Source organism: Petromyzon marinus, chromosome 1, assembly GCF_048934315.1.
Source record: "Petromyzon marinus isolate PM22_M1 ecotype Great Lakes invasive population chromosome 1, UKy_Petmar_22M1.pri1.0, whole genome shotgun sequence".
In the NCBI taxonomy this organism is placed as follows: Eukaryota; Metazoa; Chordata; class Hyperoartia; order Petromyzontiformes; family Petromyzontidae; genus Petromyzon; species Petromyzon marinus.
Window position 1 is genome coordinate 24656918 of NC_133667.1, and position 20106 is coordinate 24677023.

At 49.7% G+C, this 20106-nt stretch overlaps 1 protein-coding gene across 6 annotated transcripts in view; it reads right to left on the minus strand.

Moving 5' to 3' along the window:
- The window catches only part of AGL (amylo-alpha-1,6-glucosidase and 4-alpha-glucanotransferase), a 63099-nt gene that overhangs the window by 13082 nt on the left and 29911 nt on the right, over positions 1-20106 (minus strand). For all 6 annotated transcript variants that reach the window (XM_032946024.2, XM_076065966.1, XM_032946061.2 and 3 more), the window contains 17 exons: positions 19858-20030; positions 18615-18863; positions 14227-14408; positions 13720-13831; positions 11709-11835; positions 11340-11439; positions 10630-10727; positions 9492-9634; positions 8693-8880; positions 7818-7941; positions 6870-7033; positions 6462-6563; positions 5221-5376; positions 4684-4834; positions 3909-4033; positions 3202-3314; positions 1575-1712 (listed from right to left, as the gene is read on the minus strand). In XM_032946024.2, the coding sequence (XP_032801915.2) occupies positions 1575-1712; positions 3202-3314; positions 3909-4033; positions 4684-4834; positions 5221-5376; positions 6462-6563; positions 6870-7033; positions 7818-7941; positions 8693-8880; positions 9492-9634; positions 10630-10727; positions 11340-11439; positions 11709-11835; positions 13720-13831; positions 14227-14408; positions 18615-18863; positions 19858-20030 (2445 nt within the window). The remainder of the gene's footprint in view (positions 1-1574; positions 1713-3201; positions 3315-3908; positions 4034-4683; positions 4835-5220; positions 5377-6461; positions 6564-6869; positions 7034-7817; positions 7942-8692; positions 8881-9491; positions 9635-10629; positions 10728-11339; positions 11440-11708; positions 11836-13719; positions 13832-14226; positions 14409-18614; positions 18864-19857; positions 20031-20106) is intronic.

A 20106-nucleotide genomic window follows, 5' to 3' on the forward strand; every position in this document is an offset into this window, starting at 1 on the left:
TGACGTTTGGCAACTCGAACCTTCAGCTCCCTCCACAGATTTTCTATGGGATTAAGGTCTGGAGACTGGCTAGGCCACTCCAGGACCTTAATGTGCTTCTTCTTGAGCCACTCCTTTGTTGCCTTGGCCGTGTGTTTTGGGTCATTGTCATGCTGGAATACCCATCCACGACTCATTTTCAATGCCCTGGCTGAGGGAAGGAGGTTCTCACCCAAGACTTGACGGTACATGGCCCCGTCCATCGTCCCTTTGATGCGGTGAAGTTGTCCTGTCCCCTTAGCAGAAAAACACCCCCAAAGCATAATGTTTCCACCTCCATGTTTGACGGTGGGGATGGTGTTCTTGGGGTCATAGGCAGCATTCCTCCTCCTCCAAACACGGCGAGTTGAGTTAATGCCAAAGAGCTCCATTTTGGTCTCATCTGACCACAACACTTTCACCCAATTGTCCTCTGAATCATTCAGATGTTCATTGGCAAACTTCAGACGGGCATGTATATGTGCTTTCTTGAGCAGGGGGACCTTGCGGGCGCTGCAGGATTTCAGTCCTTCACGGCGTAGTGTGTTACCAATTGTTTTCTTGGTGACTATGGTCCCAGCTGCCTTGAGATCATTGACAAGATCCTCCCGTGTAGTTCTGGGCTGATTCCTCACCGTTCTCATGATCATTGCAACTCCACGAGGTGAGATCTTGCATGGAGCCCCAGGCCGAGGGAGATTGACAGTTCTTTTGCGTTTCATCCATTTGCGAATAATCGCACCAACTGTTGTCACCTTCTCACAAAGCTGCTTGCCAATGGTCGTGTAGCCCATTCCAGCCTTGTGTAGGTCTACAATCTTGTCCCTGAGATCCTTGAAGAGCTCTTTGGTCTTGGCCATCGTGGAGAGTTTGGAATCTGATTGATTGATTGCTTCTGTGGACAGGTGTCTTTTATACAGGTAACAAGCTGAGATTAGGAGCACTCCCTTTAAGAGTGTGCTCCTAATCTCAGCTCTATACCTGTATAAAAGACACCTGGGAGCCAGAAATATTTATGATTGAGAAGGGGTCAAATACTTATTTCCCTCATTAAAATGCAAATCAATTTATAACATTTTTGACATGCGTTTTTCTGGATTTTTTTGTTGTTATTCTGTCTCTCACTGTTCAAATAAACCTATCATTAAAATTATAGACCGATCATTTCTTTGTCAGTGGGCAAACGTACAAAATCAGCAGGGGATCAAATACTTTTTTCCCTCACTGTATATAGCTCTTTTTAAGAAGTGTGTTTTTAATTGTGGGGGGGAAAGCCGGAGGACCCGGAGAAAAATCCACGTGATTATGGGGAGAACATGCAAACTCCAAATATACAGGTATCAGGGTCGGGATCGAACCCACAACCTCCTGTATACCAGACGAGGTAGTTAACATCTTTGATTCTTTTTATTCTTATTTTATTTAATTTCTTTACCTACGTGACTTTACTGAAAAGAACCAAAGAGTATGGATCTTTGCAGTCACGAAAACTTCAAATCTAGAAAGTTAACATCAAGCCACCGTGGGTGTCATACACGTGCAATGTGCAGACTCACGCGCTGAAGTTCATGGCCGTCAAGGGTGGGTGACCTTCAACGGGACTGGAACTCCCCTTGCGGAAGTGTGGGCTGAACTGCACGAGGTGAGCACGCAGAGACGAGACGGCCGCCTGGGCTTCAGGGTCCAGACTCACCCTGAAGGGTGAGATGGGTAAGAGGTGAGCAGTCGGGGGGGGGGGGGTAAGGTTCAATTACACTCGTATACACACTCTCTTTCCGTCTCTCCATGTCTCTGTGTGAGTGCTCATGTATCTTTGAAAGATCTGGGCAAGGTCCCATTGGTGAGCTCCTCTGGCAGGCAAGGCTGCGATGGCTGGGTCATGTAGCCCGCATGCCCAGCCACCGCATGCCGAAACAGCTTTTGTTCGGCCGGATCAAGGGGGCTAAACGGGCGCGGCACGGGCTAGAGAAGAGATGGAGTGATGTGGTACAGGAGGACGTGGAGCTGAGTGGACTTGCCGAGTACTGGTACCAGCGGTGTCAAGATCGGCCTCTGTGGAGGAGGCTCGTGAAGGACGCTACTGGGCAGTTTGAGGCAGTCGCCCTCCAACAATAACGGAGGGCGGAGGAGCGACACTCACAACAACGAGCGGAGCGCCGGGTGGCTAAAGCACAGCAGGTTGGCACAGTAGGGGGCACAGGTGGTGCATCAGCCAGTCATCTCAGTCATCTTAGTCAGTCGACCCGTGGCACTTGGGTCTGCCCCGTGACCTCCTGCCCGTGGGCGTTCGACACTTCACGTGGCCTTAAGGTGCACATGGCCTGGCACAAGCGTCGTGGTGACATCACCGCCACTTAGTGGCGAATGGCAGTTGTTGTTGTTGTTGATGTATCTCCTTCCCTGTTTCTCCATCTTTGTGACTGTCCCTGTGTGTCTCTCTCTCTATGTCTCTTTCTCTCCATGTCTCCCGGTTTCTCTCCATGTCTCTATGTTTCGCTTTCTCTGTTTTCCATAATGACTGTGTCCTCTGTCACTCTCCAAGTTTCTGTTATCTCCACCTATCTCTCTTGGTGATTCTCCCTCTAGCTCCTGCTCTCCCTGTGTTTCTCTCTCTCCCTCACTGTATCTTCCTGTGTATATGTGTCCCTCTCCCCGATATATGTGTGTGTCTCTCTCCATATTTTCTGCACCTATGTCTCCCTCTTTCTCTTCCCCATGTCTCTCTCTCACACTACGTCTCCCCCGTGTCTCTACTCACGTCTCGCAGTGTCAGTCACTCTCCATGTTTAACACGTAGGCTTTCACGACTAATATTATCCATAATAGAGGGTGTTTTTGTGGGTTAGAGAGCGTAAATATAAATGTGTCGTTAAACCCACCACCATGCGACACAGCCAATTAGTTAGGTCTGTCACGTGAACAAAACATTCGTTAATAGTTCAGCACACCAGTGTATTGGAGAGTAAATCCGCAACATTTACTCTCCATGTGTTTCTTTCCCCACGTCTCTCTGTCTCTCTCTCTATCTCCATACCTCTCTGTGTCTGTCTCCTTTCCCCCCCTCCTCCACTCCTCCCTCCTTTGTAAACCTCTCTCTACTCTGAAGCCTCTCTCTATCTCTTTCTCCGTGTCTCCCCCACTCCCTGTAGGTTCCCGCCCCACCCCCCCGTGTCCCCACCGAACCTGAAAACAATGACGCTGCCGGGAGGGAAGGTGACGAACTCTATCTCCTGCACGTAGGCGCCACCCTTGCCCGAGCCAGCCTGGGAGAGCTCCACCATCTCGCTCTCCTTGAGCTGCTCGCCCATGGGACATGGGTACATGGAGTACAGGGGGGAGACGGGGGTGGGGGGTCAGGGGGGGATAATCATAATTACAAAATAATGTCGATGATGACGTAATCATTCATTCTCATAATCCGCTCCACATGTCAACCAACCCTCAGGGTGGGTTACGGAATGACAGCAAAATCAGAAGACTGTATGTACAGTAGAATTCCTTTCACCACATATGTAGCCAACCGTGCTAATAGGAGGTGCGGGATGAAGACGGCGATGAAGGCAGCGCGGTCCGGAGTCTCGACGGAGCGCATGCAATTTTTTGAGAATAGCCTACATCTTCAAAGGAACCTGTGGTCCTCCTCAAAGAACATGAGGACCAATGGATCTAATCAAAGCTTCAGTCGATGCACTAAAGAACCTCGAGGACCTTGAGAACCTCCCTATACCTAATAAAAATCCTTGAGACACTTTTGAAACTAATGCAAGACCTAAAAGACCGACTGGAAAAGCACCAGAGAACCTCCCTCATCTCAATCTCTGTCTCCTTGAGGGACACCGAGGACCCTGTGCAGGAACCTGACCTCGTGCGCCGTGCGGAGGAGCTGTCACCTGGATGTGCTGGGTGATGTCCACCGTGTAGCGGAGGAGGCCATTGATGAATTTGTTGCTCTTAACGAACTCGTGGCCCTTGCGAGTGATGGTGCGAGCCTCCAGCACGATCTCCTCGATCTTACCTGCTCCCAGGAACCCCCCCCCCCCGGAAACGCCATCATCAGTATCAGCAGCACCGTCGTAGACAACAGAAGCAGCAGTAGCATAAATATCAGCAGCAGTATAATCATAAATATCAACAGCACAATCATACGCAGCAGCATCATAGACATAAGCAGCAATATCATAATCATGATCATTTGCAGCAGCAACACATCATAAACATCAGCAACAGCAGCATCAACAGCAGCATTATGAACACAATAACGCCAACATTATTGTCACCACAATCAATATCAACATGACCATCAGCACCACGATAATTATCATCATCATCACCATCCTTACCTTCACCACCACAATCATCATCCACCTCAATATCATCATCACCACCATTATCGTGACCATGGGTCGGCAACCTCAGGCTCCGGAGCTGCATGCGGCTCTTCAAGGACTGCTCCATGACATTATTTACGTGCATTGCGGTTCTTTTAATATTGAGGGTCTTTTTTAACCTTATTATAAATATATATATTCTTGTTCTTTTGGTTGACAACCCGTGATCATGACCATCACCATTACCACAATCACCATCATCATCATTATCATTATTCACATGAACACCATAATCATGATCATCATTGTCATCATACGCAGGAGCAGGGTGGCTCACCCGGGATGCACATGGAGGGCACGTCGCGGGGGTAGTGCGCACTCTCGGGGTCGCGGAACGCCGTGCGCGCCACTGACACCACCGACTGGTGCGTGTGCGGACAGTGCCGCGTCACCGACACGATGTCCGCATCCACCTGGTCTACGTATACCTGGGGGAGGAGACACGTGGACACACGTGGAGGAGGATGTGGGGGAGACACATGGGGAGGGGGAGGAGAAACACGAAGAGACACGGGGAGGAGGAGAGGGAGACACATGGGGACAGATACAGAGGAGGAAGCACGGAGAGTAGAAGGCCGATGGTTTCCGCGTAATCTACAGTGGCTGCGCGTGCGTGCGCTCTTTACGTGTGTTTGTGTGGTGTTTTAAACTGAAGCCCCCAATCCACATTTTCTGGCTATCCCCAGTTGTCCGGATGGAACTCTCTTACCACAGCCACCGTTGGAAGTCCAGGCATGGGAAGCCCTTCACCCAGAGTTGGACGTTCACAGGGGCCATGAACACTAAGCATGCAGTGGCTGAGCGCGCGCGGTACCTGGGAGAAGCCATGAAGCCCGAGCTGGTGGTGGAGTTGATTCAGAGCCAGTTTCCCAGCCAGGATCCCAGAGTTAAACCCCACAGTTCCGGGGGAGGCGGGGTCACACGCGGCCTCCCATGACGCGTACAGCCGCTCCTCCGACACCACCGACACCTGCACTCACCACGCGAAGAAGACAATGACCACCCGTACAGCTTTAACAGACTGTAGGAGCAAGTACTGTTCGCAGTAATCTATGAAGGCCAGCACAACAAACTAGGGGGTGGGTGGCCAGCATCACGCTCGGTGCCTTTTCCCAGGATCCGGTTCAAATCTTCACTGCCAATATCAGCCGTGAGCGAGAATCAAACTCAGGTCGCCGGGTTTGTAGTGCAGTGTAGTCACCACTGAGCTACTGCTCCCTACAAACACGCATATGTGCAGGTTCACAATGGCCATGTTGGACGTGCCCAGCGACAATAATGAGCTTCACAGTTCATCGGATTCCTCCAATATAAATAAATATTCTGATTCAATCAGAAACTCAATCGCGTATTCAAGCATTTTCAAACATTGACAACTCATTGCTGTTCAGCGAGTCCACCAACCCTCCCAGCCGAGACTATATACGACTTTGTCTCTGCGAAACTCAATGGTTCCCGCAGAGGGGCGATCTTCTGATCTCAGTGAGAGTTGAAATAAAGCTGTTAGTTTATGTACAATGATGCTATAAGTTAGCTTTGATCCATAAGTACAGCACAGCCAAATCTGTCTGTTGCCTGATTAAGCTAGTTGTACTTACTGGCAAAACGTCCTACTCAGATTGTAAATGTTGTGGCTTGGCTCTCCAACACACTGGTGTGCTGTACTGGTGAGGAATTGGCACGTTCTGTTTACGTGACAACCCTTACTAGTTGGCTGTGTCGGGTGGTGGCGGGTTTAACGACACATTTATATATTTACGCGATCTAACCCAAAAAAACCTCTTATGGATGATATTGGTCACGAAAGCCTACGTGTTAAGTTAGTTTTGAGTTCGTTTTTCGACCACGACATTTTAAGTTAGTTGACATACAAGTTCAACAAAGCAGCAACTTGACATGAATTAAAGCAGAGCACCGTCTCTCTCCGTTTCCTGTGGGAGGAATCGGGAGTGCTCGGAGAAAAGCCCACCGTGCATAGCAAGAGGAAAAAAACACTTTGACACAGGCAGATGCTCGTAGGCAACATCCTACTTGCTGTGCTGCCCACTCGCTCACCTGGTGGGGGACCAGCTCATCGTAGCCCCTCGTGCTCCCAGTGGCGCAGTTGGCCATGGCGACAATGGCAGCGCTGGCAAACGAGTCGTAGACGGAACGCAGCTGTGTCGCAGACATGCACGGCGACGCGCAGGGATACGTGGGGATACACCGAAGCAGGGAAGGACACAAGGGGTTACATAGGCACACGAGGAGACACATAAGGACATATGGTGACACGTCCAAATCAAGACTCCAATGTTTAAGCCTGGGAGTCTCAATAACGACTGATTATGAAGCCTGGTTTTTAAGAGTCTCAAAAAGCCTGACATTTAATCCCAGTTTGAGTCTCATATAAAAGTCTCAATGGAGACTCTGACCCTGAATCCCGGTCTTGGTCTGGCTGGAGGGACGTGGGAGCCCGGGCACCTGGATGGGGCACTCGTTGTCGTGGGTGATGTCCATGAAGACGGCGTGGGCAATGCCGGGGGTGAGCGGACGGAACCCCGGCTGGATGAAGGAGCCCACGGGGTCGCCGCCGTAGCGGTAGACAAGGCGCCCCTCCTCATGGCTGTTGCCGGCGCTCAAGGCCTCTGTGTCGACACAACGGCAGCAGCACAAGCGGGCGTGAACGCATCTCAGTGACTCGCGTCGCGGTGGCACCGTTAAAGTCCACGGGGCTCCCCTCTCTTCCCCCTGTCTCTCAGCCTGGCCCATAACCTCCCCCGGATCTTTCACTTGCCCAAGAGGCCTTTAACATGCCTAGTTGTCCTATACTCCTTTTGCCTTCATTCGCATCTAATTTTCCATGAATTTGTATTTCCAGTTACCTCCCTGTGTCCCCCTTTAGCTTTCTGTCTCCTACAAATATCTCCCTTTATCTTCCTGAGTCTTCCATTGTCTCCCTTCTCCACATGTTTCCCTTACTCCTCCTTGTGTCTCTCTTTTCCTTACCGTGTTGCCATTCACCTTCCCACGTCTCCACTATTTTCCCAGTGTCTCCTTTCTCCTCTCCGTGTTTCCCTCCTCCTCCTCTCCGTGTCCCTCCTCCCTCCCATGTTTGTCCTTCCTCCCCCCATGTGTCCCCCCCTCCTGCCCGAGTGTCCCTTCACCTCCCCTTGTGTCTTGACTTAAAGCGTTCGTAACTGCAGGAATTCACACTCTCTGAGTCTTTCGGCAAAAGTCACGTAGATAGGTTTGTTATTTTCTTTGAACCTATCTACGTGACATTACTGAAAAACCCAGAGAGTATGGATCCCCTTGTGTTGTTCCTCCTCCCTATGTCTCTCTCCCCCTCCCCGCGTGTCTCTCCTCCCCCACGTGCATCCCTCCTCGCCCTGTCCGTGTGTCCCTCCTCCTCCCCGTGTGTCCCTTCACCTCGGACAAGGGACGTGATGCCGAGTCTCGTGACGAAGACGTTATCGAGGTCCTCACTGCCGGTGAAAAGCTCGGCCAGGAGGAAGAGGTCCGAGCGGACGCTGCGGGCCGCGTCCATCATGTACTGAGTCGCACATAGACGTGGGGAGACATGGTGAGACACAAGAAGACACGGGGAGACACGTGCAGACACATGGGGAAACAAGTAGGGTCAAAGTCACAGCATACATCCATTAGAAACTGAGACCTAAGAACAACACATGTAGATAAATGTACCTCCCTTCTATACCCTATGTCTTCCTTTGCCTCCATGCATCTCCTTTCACCTACTTGTGTCTCTGCTTCTCTTTTATAGTATTTTGCCATGCTCATAATTTCTCCTCCTGATGTTGCTTTTCTCTGGATGCCTCTTCCTCCTCACCCTGTCTCCTTCCTCTTTCTGTATCTCACCTCCGTTCTCCAACCTGTGTTTTCCTGCTGCTCCATAAACCTCCCTCGTCCATCTCTTCACCTCTCCGTCTCCCTCCTACTCCCTATGTACAGTGAGGGAAAAAAGTATTTGATCCCCTGCTGATTTTGTACGTTTGCTCACTGACAAAGAAATGATCAGTCTATAATTTTAATGGTAGGTTTATTTGAAGAGTGAGAGACAGAATAACAACAACAAAATCCAGAAAAACGCATGTCAAAAATGTTATAAATTAATGTATCCATTAATTCAATGTATCCATTCGATTCCCTGTGTATCACTTCACCTGCCTGTTTCCCTCCACCTCCCTGTATCTCTATTAATCTCTCTCTTACTCCCCCGCGCCTCGTTTCCTCATCCCCCATGCGTCCCTGGTCCTCCCCGCGCCTCCCCGCTCCCCCCTCACCTCTGCGACATGTAGGGGTGTCGAGTGGCAGTTGTCGAGCCTCATGCCATGGAAGGTTTTTGCCGTGAGCTCCGTGTACGCGCGCATGTGCGCCCACAAGAAGGGGCAGTCGCTGGGGCCGCGTCCGTAGCGCAGCTTCACACTGTCACCCCAGCAAACAAGCTCCCGTCTGATGTACACGTTTGAGCCTGGGGGTAACGGACCCGCGGAAAGAGGAGGGACACACGGGGAGGAGGGGCACATGGGGAGGAGGAGGGACACACAGGGGGGGGGGGAGAATGGAGATTCAGTGAAGAGAAAGGAGATGTAGGGTGGTCTGTTTGTCTGTGTGCAGACGATCAGTCTGTGTCTCTGTCTGTTCATCTTCCTCTCTGCCCGTGTGTCTATCAGTGTGTATATCTATTTTTGTCTCTCTGCTTACCTGGTTATGCAAAGTATCTGAGTGGATCCACACTCATGTCCGTCTGTCTTTCGGTTTATCCGTCTTGTCTGTAGTAGAGCGATTAACGCACTGCGCTACGAACCTGGCTATCCGGGTTCGATTCCCGCTCACGGCCAACACGAGTGACGATTATCTGAACCGGTCCTGGGCCTCCCCTAGGTCGATTCAGCCTCAAATGAGTACGTGGTGTGGTGTGTAAACTTCTCCACTCAGGAGACAAAGGTGGCCATGCACGGTGTTGGCCACCCACCCCCTCATGTGCCATGCTGGCATTTATAGGTGCTCGCTAACAGCACTCGCTCTAACAGTCTGTTTGAGGCTATACAGGGGATCTTTGTCTTTCTTGTCTCCCCTTACCTGGCTCAGCAAAGTTGCGGAGGGGGTCGTCGCCCATGACCCAGCCGTTGAAGGCGAGGAAGCGGCACGATGTTTTGGGGTCGAACATCATCTCCTCCTCCTCCCCCAGCAGAAACTCATCCTTCATCGGGAACATGAAGTACCTGCAGCCCAGGTCATAGGAACGTGGAATTTCCAGCAGCCAACTAGGTGCCTCCGAAAAACACCGAAACGAGCGCTGGCCCGCGCCACTCCTCCGACTTTAGAATTTGACGAGGGTCGGATGAAAACCAACGCAACAACGTGGCAAAAGAAGGAAGTTACGAGGCAGTGGGTAACACCTGATGTATAAATGTATGTAGAACTTCTTTCGCACTGTGCATAGCCAACCGTGCTAATCGGAGGTGCAGGAAAGGACAACAAACTAAGCACAAAAATAAGTTGCAAAGAAAATGAGTTTTCAATCTATGATGATGATTTAAGTGCAAGGCTCCAGTGCCTTCCTATGATTGGAACGAAGAGCGTTCCAAACGGCCACAGAAGAGCACCTGAAAGGGTTCAGAGGCACGCCAAAAGCCACTGCGAGGATGACCAGAGTTTGCGTGATGGTTTATACAACGTGGATCAGAAACACATGGACACCACCAAAGAAAATGGAACGAAAACTTGAAAAGTGCGCCAACAAGCCAGGGGAGAGATGCATGCTTGGAATTGCACAGAGAGACAGGACTTAAAATGCACGGATTACGAGAACATACGAAGGATAAAACTGTTGAACAAAGTGAGTGTGGGGGCTTGGGCAGGACGATGGCCGGCGGGCGAAACGAATGACGGAGTGGCAGATGAAGGACGGAAATACGCCCGAGGTGACGTCCCCCCGGCCGAGATGGAGCGAAGAGATCGCCTTGTGTCCAGGTGCCGGACAGATCATTGCAGGGATGGCGGTGGTGGCGACAGCTTCATCCAGCAGCAGATTGATCATCACTGACTGATGATGATGGTTAAAGAGGAGGATAAAGAATAAATTAAAGAACTGATTGGAGGGCTGATTGAAGGGTTGATTTACCGGCTGATTAAAAGATCGGTGAGGGGGGGGGGAAAGGCAGGGTAGAGGGCTCGTGAAGAGGCTGCCAAGGAGCAGGCCGAGTAGGGGACTCACTGGGTCACGAGCGGGTGCTTGCGTGTGATGGCTCCGAGCTTGGGGCCCTGCTCCGCCATTCGCTCGTACCGAACTGTTCCCAAGATGCAGTTCACCGCCTGGGTGGGAGGGTGGGGAGGGATACGTACATGCACACACACACACACAGAGACACACATACATATGTCTTCAGCAGTGGATAGACCAGAACTAATGATTACAATGCACACACACTCATCGATATATACACTTCATGTAAACACGCACACACATAATGCATGTCTCCACAGTGCTGAGGTTTACACACTGCACCAGGTACTTATTTAAGGCCGAGTCGACCTATTTAGACGCCACTGGTCGCTGACGTTAGCCGTGGCCAGGAATCCAACTCAGGAAACGACACCGGCACGGCAGCTCCGTTGAATAAAACTACACGGCAGTCCCGTCGCAATACCAATTTGGAAGTGCGTATGAAAGTCACTTGAGTATTTTTATTACAATTCCCAAAGCTACAGATTTGTGTCGGATAGTGGAAATGGTTGAGCCAATTGTTCTAACATTTTGACCCGCACCTACTGGACATCTGAGAAAAACTCATAAGAGGTGTTTTTTGGGTTAGATCGCGTAAATTTATAAATGTGTCGTTAAACCCATAGGAAAAGACGGAGGAGATAGCGTCAGAGAGGAAGAATTTGAGAGAGACATGGAGAGGTAGGGAGGGAAAGGGTCACCTGTGCTTGATGATTTTCCACGAGAAGCCGAGCCTCGGAGTTCAATGCCTCGAGGCGAGATCTCAGCCAACGGCATCCGTCATCACTCACAGTACCATCACTGTCATAAAAAAATCAACACCACCATCATCATGATAATTAACATCAGCATCACTATCAACACCATAATTACAAGAATTGCATCATTATTTTCCGAACAGTTATCATCGCCTACATCAACATGAGCATCGCATCAACATCATCATTAATATTACCATAGTAATTTAAATTAATCTTCTCAATCGAGATTTCCGTTCTCAAAAACCAATCTCAATTGAGATGTGTTTGATATTTGACCTGATGACCCATTGAGAAGTTGACCCCCCTGACCTTCTCCGGGGGCAGAGTTTGAGCGCGAGGTTGAGGTCGACTGTGCAGCCGAGGCGGCGGAACGCGGGGTCCTGGATGATCTTCAGCTCCTCCACAGAGTGCTCTCCGTCCGCCTTCATGCCCTTGTCTTATAGCGGGCAAGGAACAGGGCAGTGTCAGTTCAACTACAAACTAAAAACTATTTTTTATATTACCAGTAAAGGCCCACTGAGCTATATATCTCTTTTTCAAACACGACCTGGCCACAAATGAGAGCCCAATGAAGTGGCTTATCATGTGGAAATTTACAACAGCCAAATACTCTAAGTGAATGTAGATTCTAAATGTGGAGGAAAAAACCGGAGGATCCGGAGAAAGATCCGCACAACCATGGGGAGAACATACAAACTCCCAAATATGCAGGCGTCAGGGTCGGAATCGAACCCACGACCCCCTGCATACCAGGCGAGGTAGTTAACATCTCTCAGGGTCACAATCGAACCCACGACCCCCTGCATACCAGGCGAGGAAGTTAACATCTCTCAGGGTCACAATAGAACCCACGACCCCCTGCATACCAGGCGAGGTAGTTAACATCTCTCAGGGTCACAATCGAACCCACGACCCCCTGCATACCAGGCGAGGTAGTTAACATCTCGCCACCATGGCACGAGGAGATAGGTCGGACGTCACCTGTTGACGCGACTACACCGAGACGCATGGCGCATTGTGGGAGCCACCACTGCAGCCAACGTCACCGCGCACGGCAGCACGCTGGCAGTCAGCCATGCTGAGCCAATGTAGGTCGGGGTACAGTGCCTGCTGCACACTTGGGGGTTTTTGATATAGAAATAGCGGTGCTCGCTCTGGGAACCAATTAAACAAGTTTCTGGGGCGAGTGATAACGTTACTTATTCATCTTTACAAGCACACATTGTTTTTAACGCGGGTGGCACAATGGTTAATGTGCTACACCCTTGAGCCCGGCGACCCAAGTTCAATTACCGGCCCTGGCTAACGTCAATGGCGAGGGGTATCTGAACCGGTCCTGGTCCCATCCCCTTAACTATAACCCGCGCTGACCAGCACGGTGAAGTACAGTAAAACACCCCCATAACCAACACAGTGTGGGTCAGCCTGCATCCAGCAGTATATTTACAAGTGGCTGTGAAGTATTTAAAAGAAGATGAAGCCCAAACATGGCAAACAGCTTCTGTAGATTCATAGCTAGGCGCTTCAACGAGGAGTTTCAAGATTCATTAATGATAAAAAAAACAATGACAGCTCACCGCATCATCATGGCTCACTGCAGCGTAACTCCCAAGAATTTTAACGCAACATAAATGCAGTGACGTCTATAGAGGGCTATGGTAGCACCTGCCTCGCTATTACGATAACGTCTTTATTTATTATTAACAAATCATTACATCATGTTGGATAGCCCAGGACAACGCAGCCCGGGTGTGTAGCTGTTGATTCTAAATATCGGGGGAAAAACCAGAGGACCCGGAGAAAAATCCACGCGACCACCGGGAGAGAGACATCGCAAACTCCAAATATAGAGGCGTCAGGGTCAGGATCAAACCCACGACCTCCTATAGACCAGGCGAGGTAGTTAACATTTCGCTACCACGGCACCAGTTGACGGGAAGGTGCGAGCATCACCACAGGGCAATGACGCAGACGTTCACGCTTCGAATCCAGCAGCTGCCCTGATTATTACTTGCGGGTGTGTTAACCATAATAGAGCTACGCTTCGCAGCGGATTTTAAAATATCCTGCGATGTCATTTGCAAGAGTGGGCCCTTGTGTGCTTGCATCAGGGTCCAAACTTTACCAAATTCTAAACTTATGCCACAAATTACTCAACTGGGATTATACAAAGCAATTGTTGCCCCCTCCTTCTGTGAAAACTTGGAAATGGTGGTGTGCATGGTAACGATGGCAATGGTGGAAACCAGGATAACCATGAGAATGGTGGTCACCATGGTAATGGTGGCAACCATGGTACTGATGGTTATGGCGGAGTTACCTGCGCTGATTTTCTTGCCGAATGCCTCCAGTGCAGTGGTGTAGTCGACTTGGAAAAACTCCCACAGCTTAATCCGCGGATACACGTCCTCATAGATTACCTCCCGTATGGCCTACAAACCATCGACGCCACCAACACCGTCATGATCGTCATCATCGTCACCATCAATACTGTCACCAAAAAAATCGTCTCCACCAACCACCATCAACAACCCCTTCAACACACTGTCAAGATCATCAATACATACTAGAATTGTAATCATCACAAAAAAACTAACATCACAAAAAACATTATCAACACCATCACTACCATGAACTATATTATCGTCATAATCACTAAAATCATCAACACCATCATCAGTAGCAGCACGCAGACCCATTGTTTAAACCCAGTTCTCTTCAACAGTGCTGCCTCAGAGTGTCTCCTGAAACTGACCACTATGAACCTGACATGGCCATTATGAACCCAGACAGAAAAACACAGGGACACACAGAGGGCCGCACTCACGTGGAGGTGTGCATCGGTGGTGATGGAGGGCGGCAGGCCTTTCCTGGTCCAGGCCCCGGCAGCCACCTCAACGGAGAGGTGCCAGAGCGCGCGGTCGAGCACAAAGGCCGGACGCAGGTGTGGGGAGTTTAAGAGGTTGTATCCGCACTCCGGATGATCTCCGATCCAGTCACTATTACTGGCTGAGGGCGGAGAGGAAGAGGAGGAGCAGAGAGAGAGAGAGAGAAAAACCCAGAGACAGGGCTTGAACCTAGCACGTCTACAACACTGTCATAGGGGCTGCAAGCCTCACACAGTCATGATGAATCTGCTGAGAGAGAGACACACACACTCAGAAAGAGAGACACTCAGACCCAGGGCTGGAACCGAGGTTCCTCCATGGCATTGTCTTAGGGGCTAAGAGCCTGACACAATAATAATGACTCCCCTGAGAGAGATAGGGCAACAGAGAGGGAGAGACACCGGGAGAGGGAGAAATACTGCAAGAATGACAAGACAAAAAAAACTCCCAAATCGCCTTTAGCAAACTGTGAAGTGCTGTTAACGAGCACCTATGAAAGCCGGCACGGCACACGAGGAGGTGGGTGGCCAGCACCATGCTCGGCCGCCTTTATCTCCCCAGTGGTGATGTTTCCACACCGCACCGGGTACTCATTTGAGGCTGAGTCGACATAGGGGAGGCCCAGAACCAGTTCAAATAATCGTCACTGGTGTTGGCTGTGAGCGGGAATTGAACTCGGGTTGTCGGGTTCGATGCGCCTTGCACGTGCTCGCTCTACTTTGTACCAATGAATTCCTTCCAGCGATTGTGCATACGAGCAAGCTTACTAATGTTTGTGAAAGAGAGCACCGCAACTTTTTATTACTACATTGATATCGCCAATACTAACATGTAATATTAATATCGTGCTTCTATAATGCTTACTAGTTACTAATGCTTGAGGCAATGCTTATACTTAAGCGAGCGCTAACTAGTGCTCCAAAAAACCATCCCCATGCTTCTCCTTTCTTCCTACTTTGCGTCTCTCCGCTCCCCTTCCACATCTCCCTCCTAACAGTGCGTACAATTGCAAATGCTTACCAAAGTGCTTAACAAAGTGTAACTGCAGCGCTTAAGTATATACAGTGAGGGAAAAAAGTATTTGATCCCCTGCTGATTTTGTACGTTTGCCCACTGACAAAGAAATGATCCGTCTATAATTTTAATGATAGGTTTATTTGAACAGTGAGAGAAAGAATAACAACAAAAATCCAGAAAAACGCATGTCAAAAATGTTATAAATTGATTTGCATTTTAATCAGGGAAATAAGTATTTGACCCCTCTGCAAAACATGACTTTTTAGTACTTGGTGGCAAACCCCTTGTTGGCAATCACAGAGGTCAGACGTTTTTTGTAGTTGGCCACCAGGTTTGCACACATCTCAGGAGGGATTTTGTCCCACTCCTCTTTGCAAATCTTCTCCAAGTCATTAAGGCTTCGAGGCTGACGTTTGGCAACTCGAACCTTCAGCTCCCTCCACAGATTTTCTATGGGATTAAGGTCTGGAGACTGGCTAGGCCACTCCAGGACCTTAATGTGCTTCTTCTTGAGCCACTTCTTTGTTGCCTTGGCCGTGTGTTTTGGGTCATTGTCATACTGGAATACCCATCCACGACCCATTTTCAATGCCATGGCTGAGGGAAGGAGGTTCTCACCCACGATTTGACGGTACATGGCCCCGTCCATCGTCCCTTTGATGCGGTGAAGTTGTCCTGTCCCCTTAGCAGAAAAAAAAACCCAAAGCATAATGTTTCCACCTCTATGTTTGACGGTGGGGATCGTGTTCTTGGGGTCATAGGCAGCATTCCTCCTCCTCCAAACACGGCGAGATGAGTTGATGCCAAAGAGCTCCATTTTGGTCTCATCTGACCACAACACTTTCACCCAGTTGTCCTCTGAATCATTCAGATGTTCATTGGCAAACTTCAGATGGGCATGTATATGTGCTTTCTTGAGCAGGGGGACCTTGCGGGCGCTGCAGGATTTCAGTCCTTCACGGCATAGTGTGTTACCAATTGTTTTCTTGGTGACTATGGTCCCAGCTGCCTTGAGATCATTGACAAGATCCTCCAGTGTAGTTCTGGGCTGATTCCTCACCGTTCTCATGATCATTGCAACTCCACGAGGTGAGATCTTGCATGGAGCCCCAGGCTGAGGGAGATTGACAGTTCTTTTGTTTCTTCCATTTGCGAATAATCGCACCAACTGTTGTCACCTTCTCACCAAGCTGCTTGACAATGGTCTTGTAGCCCATTCCAGCCTTGTGTAGGTCTACAATCTTGTCCCTGACATTCTTGGAGAGCTCTTTGGTCTTGGCCATGGTGGAGAGTTTAGAATCTGATTGCTTCTGTGAACAGGTGCCTTTTATACAGGTAACAAGCTGAGATAGGAGCGCTCCCTTTAAGAATGTGCTCCTAATCTCAGCTCGTTACCTGTATAAAAGACACCTGGGAGCCAGAAATCTTTCTGATTGAGAGGGGGTCAAATACTTATTTCCCTCATTAGAATGCCAATCAATTTATAACATTTTTGACATGCGTTTTTCGGGATTTTGTTGTTGTTATTCTGTCTCTCACTGTTCAAATAAACCTACCATTAAAATTATAGACTGATCATTTCTTTGTCAGTGAGCAAACATACAAAATCAGCAGGGGATCAAATACTTTTTTCCCTCACTGTAGCTTGTGTTGTGCTTACTAGCTCTTACTCGTGAGTGCTTCTGCAATGAGCTCAAGCACCCAGTGAAAGTTCATCAAACTTATTTATGTTTGTGTGCACTCATGCTTTTCACGAGCATGTGTGCGTGCCATTTATTCAATAATTATTTATATTATCATCATTATCAATTTCAAAATGCTGCCAGTTGCCTGTGGCACCACTAACAGCACTGCCAGCTTTTTCCCCAGTCACCCGCACGTGTCCGATAGAGAGATAGGCGTGAAGTTCCACCACCTCCTGCTGCACCACACGCTGGAGTTCTTATGCCCAACTAAGAGGGCACTGTTCACATTTTTCCAGTCTGCCCAATGCCGCCCCCACGTTTTCTTCACATGCACGCATTGTAGCAGCATTAAAAGCGAATAGAAAAACGGCCACGGGAACATCAAGTAAGGTACATATGCACGGACATACAGACAGAGACAAACTTACACAAAGATAAAGAAAAAGATCCCCTGTAATAGCCTACACGGACTGTTGGGGAAAGTGCTGTTAAAAAGCAACAATAAAGGCCAACATGGAACGTGAGAGGGTGGTGTGGCTAGAACCCTGCCCAGCTGCCTTTTGTATCCCCCACCAAGTAGTGATGTTTTTACACACAATATTAGGTACTAATTTAAGGCTGAGACGACCTAGGAAAGGCCCCAGACTGATTCAGGTATTAGTCGCTGATGTTGGCCGTGAGCAGGAATCGAATTCAGGTAGCCGAGTTTGTAGCGCAACGCACGAAACGCTGCACACAAAGACACTTACACAGACACACACAAATACTCACACGTACACAAGACAAACATGCATACAGACAAGCACAGCCAGACACTTTCACGCAAATACAGTACACTCATACATCCACACACACTCTTGCAACTTGACACACTACGTACTCACACACAGACGCAGCCGCGCACGCACGCACGCTCTCTCACAGATCCGTGCTATCTTTAAACGCTGGTAATTTTAGCTCAAGAGTCGTCTAGAGTGACATTTTCATGGCTATTTTAAATCGTGGGTCAAATCTCAGGTGCTTCGCAAATGTCAGTCTTCAAACCATGTCTCTAATGTGTCTAAATTTTCTCTTCGCTTGCCTCTGTGCCTCCCCTCTCCCTCCACGTATCCACACCTCCACATGCTTCCCCATGTCTCCCTTCTCCTCTCCTTGTCACCCTTCTCCTCTCCTCATCGCCCTTCTAATTCCTGTGTCCCTCTTTGTCTCCCTTTATCTATGCATCTCTCTTCTTCCCATGTCTTCCCCTTCTACTTCATGTATCTCTGCTTCTCACCTTATCTCTCTCCTCCTGTGCCTCCTCTCTCCCCATGGGTCTCTTCTACTCCGTTTGCCGACCTTCCCCTACGTGCGCCTCCTCCGCTCTGTGTCTCCCCCACTATTTTCTCCTCTCTGCTCACCATCTCCGTATCTCTCCATGTCTTCCCTCTGTGTCTCCTCCTTCCCATGTCTCTCTCTTTTCTCCACGTGTCTCCCTCTCATGTCTCCCGTGTCTCCCGGTCTCCCACTGTGTCTCCCCCTCTCCCCCACCCATGCCTGCGACTCTCGGTCCCGTGTCTTCCCCCCGTACGTCCCCATCACATCCCCATCTCCCTCCCCCCCCCCACGTGCGTCCCCCGGTGGACCTGTGTGGTTGTAGACAACGTCGCTGATGCTCAAGACCCCCCAGTCTCTCCTCATGGCCTCCACGAGCGCCCCTACATCATCCCAGCTGGGTGCGTGCCCCTTGGCCTGTGACCCTGGCGACCGAGGTAATCCTGGTGTCCCCGCGAGCTCCGTGAAGTCGGGGTTCAGGCGGAGCTGGTTGGCGAGCGAGTAGCACGAGCGTGACTCGCCCAGCTCCTGCAGTGGCGTGAAGTGGATCATGTTGTAGCCTGGGGGAGAGGGGCAGCAGCAGAGTGGATGGGCAGTGAGGAGCAGCAAGCAGTAGGAAAGGGAATTTCATTGCACACTTGTAATCATTCGCCAATGCTCACATTTCAATAGGATGTCGTGACTCAGCATCGCAAGCCGATTCGACAGATTCATATGTTTTCCTCAAAGGTGTGGTGATCGTAGCGGCCTCTGTTGGCTGCAGATGTCATGTGACCCCCATTGGACGCAACGTATACAAGTGAAACGTAATCGATTCCTACACACGCACGAATCAATGCGCTCATGGATGCTAATGGATGAACTGATGCATCGTTAGGTGTCGACTGGAGAAACATTGGAGGGAGAGGGAGGGTAGAAATGGGGCACCGGAGGGCACTGAACAGTCGAGAACGGCTCTGAGGAGCAGTGGAGGACATAATGAGTTAAAAAGGAATACAGAAGGACAATAAAGGGCACTGAAGGACAATGGACAGGGGGAAAAGACACGGGAGGACACCAGAGAAAATTGAGTATAGAACAGTGAATGACAAAGAAGGACATTGGAGTGCATTTAGAGGACAGACCTAGAAGAAAATGGAGGGCAGTGAAGGCCACTTGAGACAATGGAGTGCGGAGATAGAAACAGGAGGGCATTTTAGGAAACTGAACAGAAGACAGACAATGAAGGGCAGTGGAAAAGATTAAAGGAAGACATGACCCAACCATCACACGGCTCTTCTCTAGTAACCACACACTTAGCCTGCGTGTCCTGGACTCATAATATTAATAAAATACTTTAAAAGTGACCTTCGGACATTTTCCAGTGGCTTTACGCAAATACATATTACGAGAAGGCACCTTAAAATCAAGTTAAAAGGGTTTTTTTTTCACCAATGAGCTGCAAACTCATGTAATGGCTACAAGAGAAGATCCGTATGTTTGAGATAAGTCTACCTTTAAATGCTCATCATGACCTCTTGAACCATGGGGACCCTCTGTGAACCCTGACTTCACCTGTCTCCTTGGCGACCTGCAGCTTGCTCTCCCATTGGCTGAAGGGGCCCAGGCACTTGGCGAGAACAGTGTGGAGGGCAATGCAGTCGAGGGGCAGGGTGCGCTGAGAGTCGCTAGGCCCCACCGCAAGCTCGGGGTCGACGATGAGGTAACCGCGTGCTTTCACGCCCGCCCTGGAAGGAACGAGCACGGAATGCAGACTGTCGAGACTCCCTTCACAAAACCCAGTTTCAAGACTCCGATCCGCAA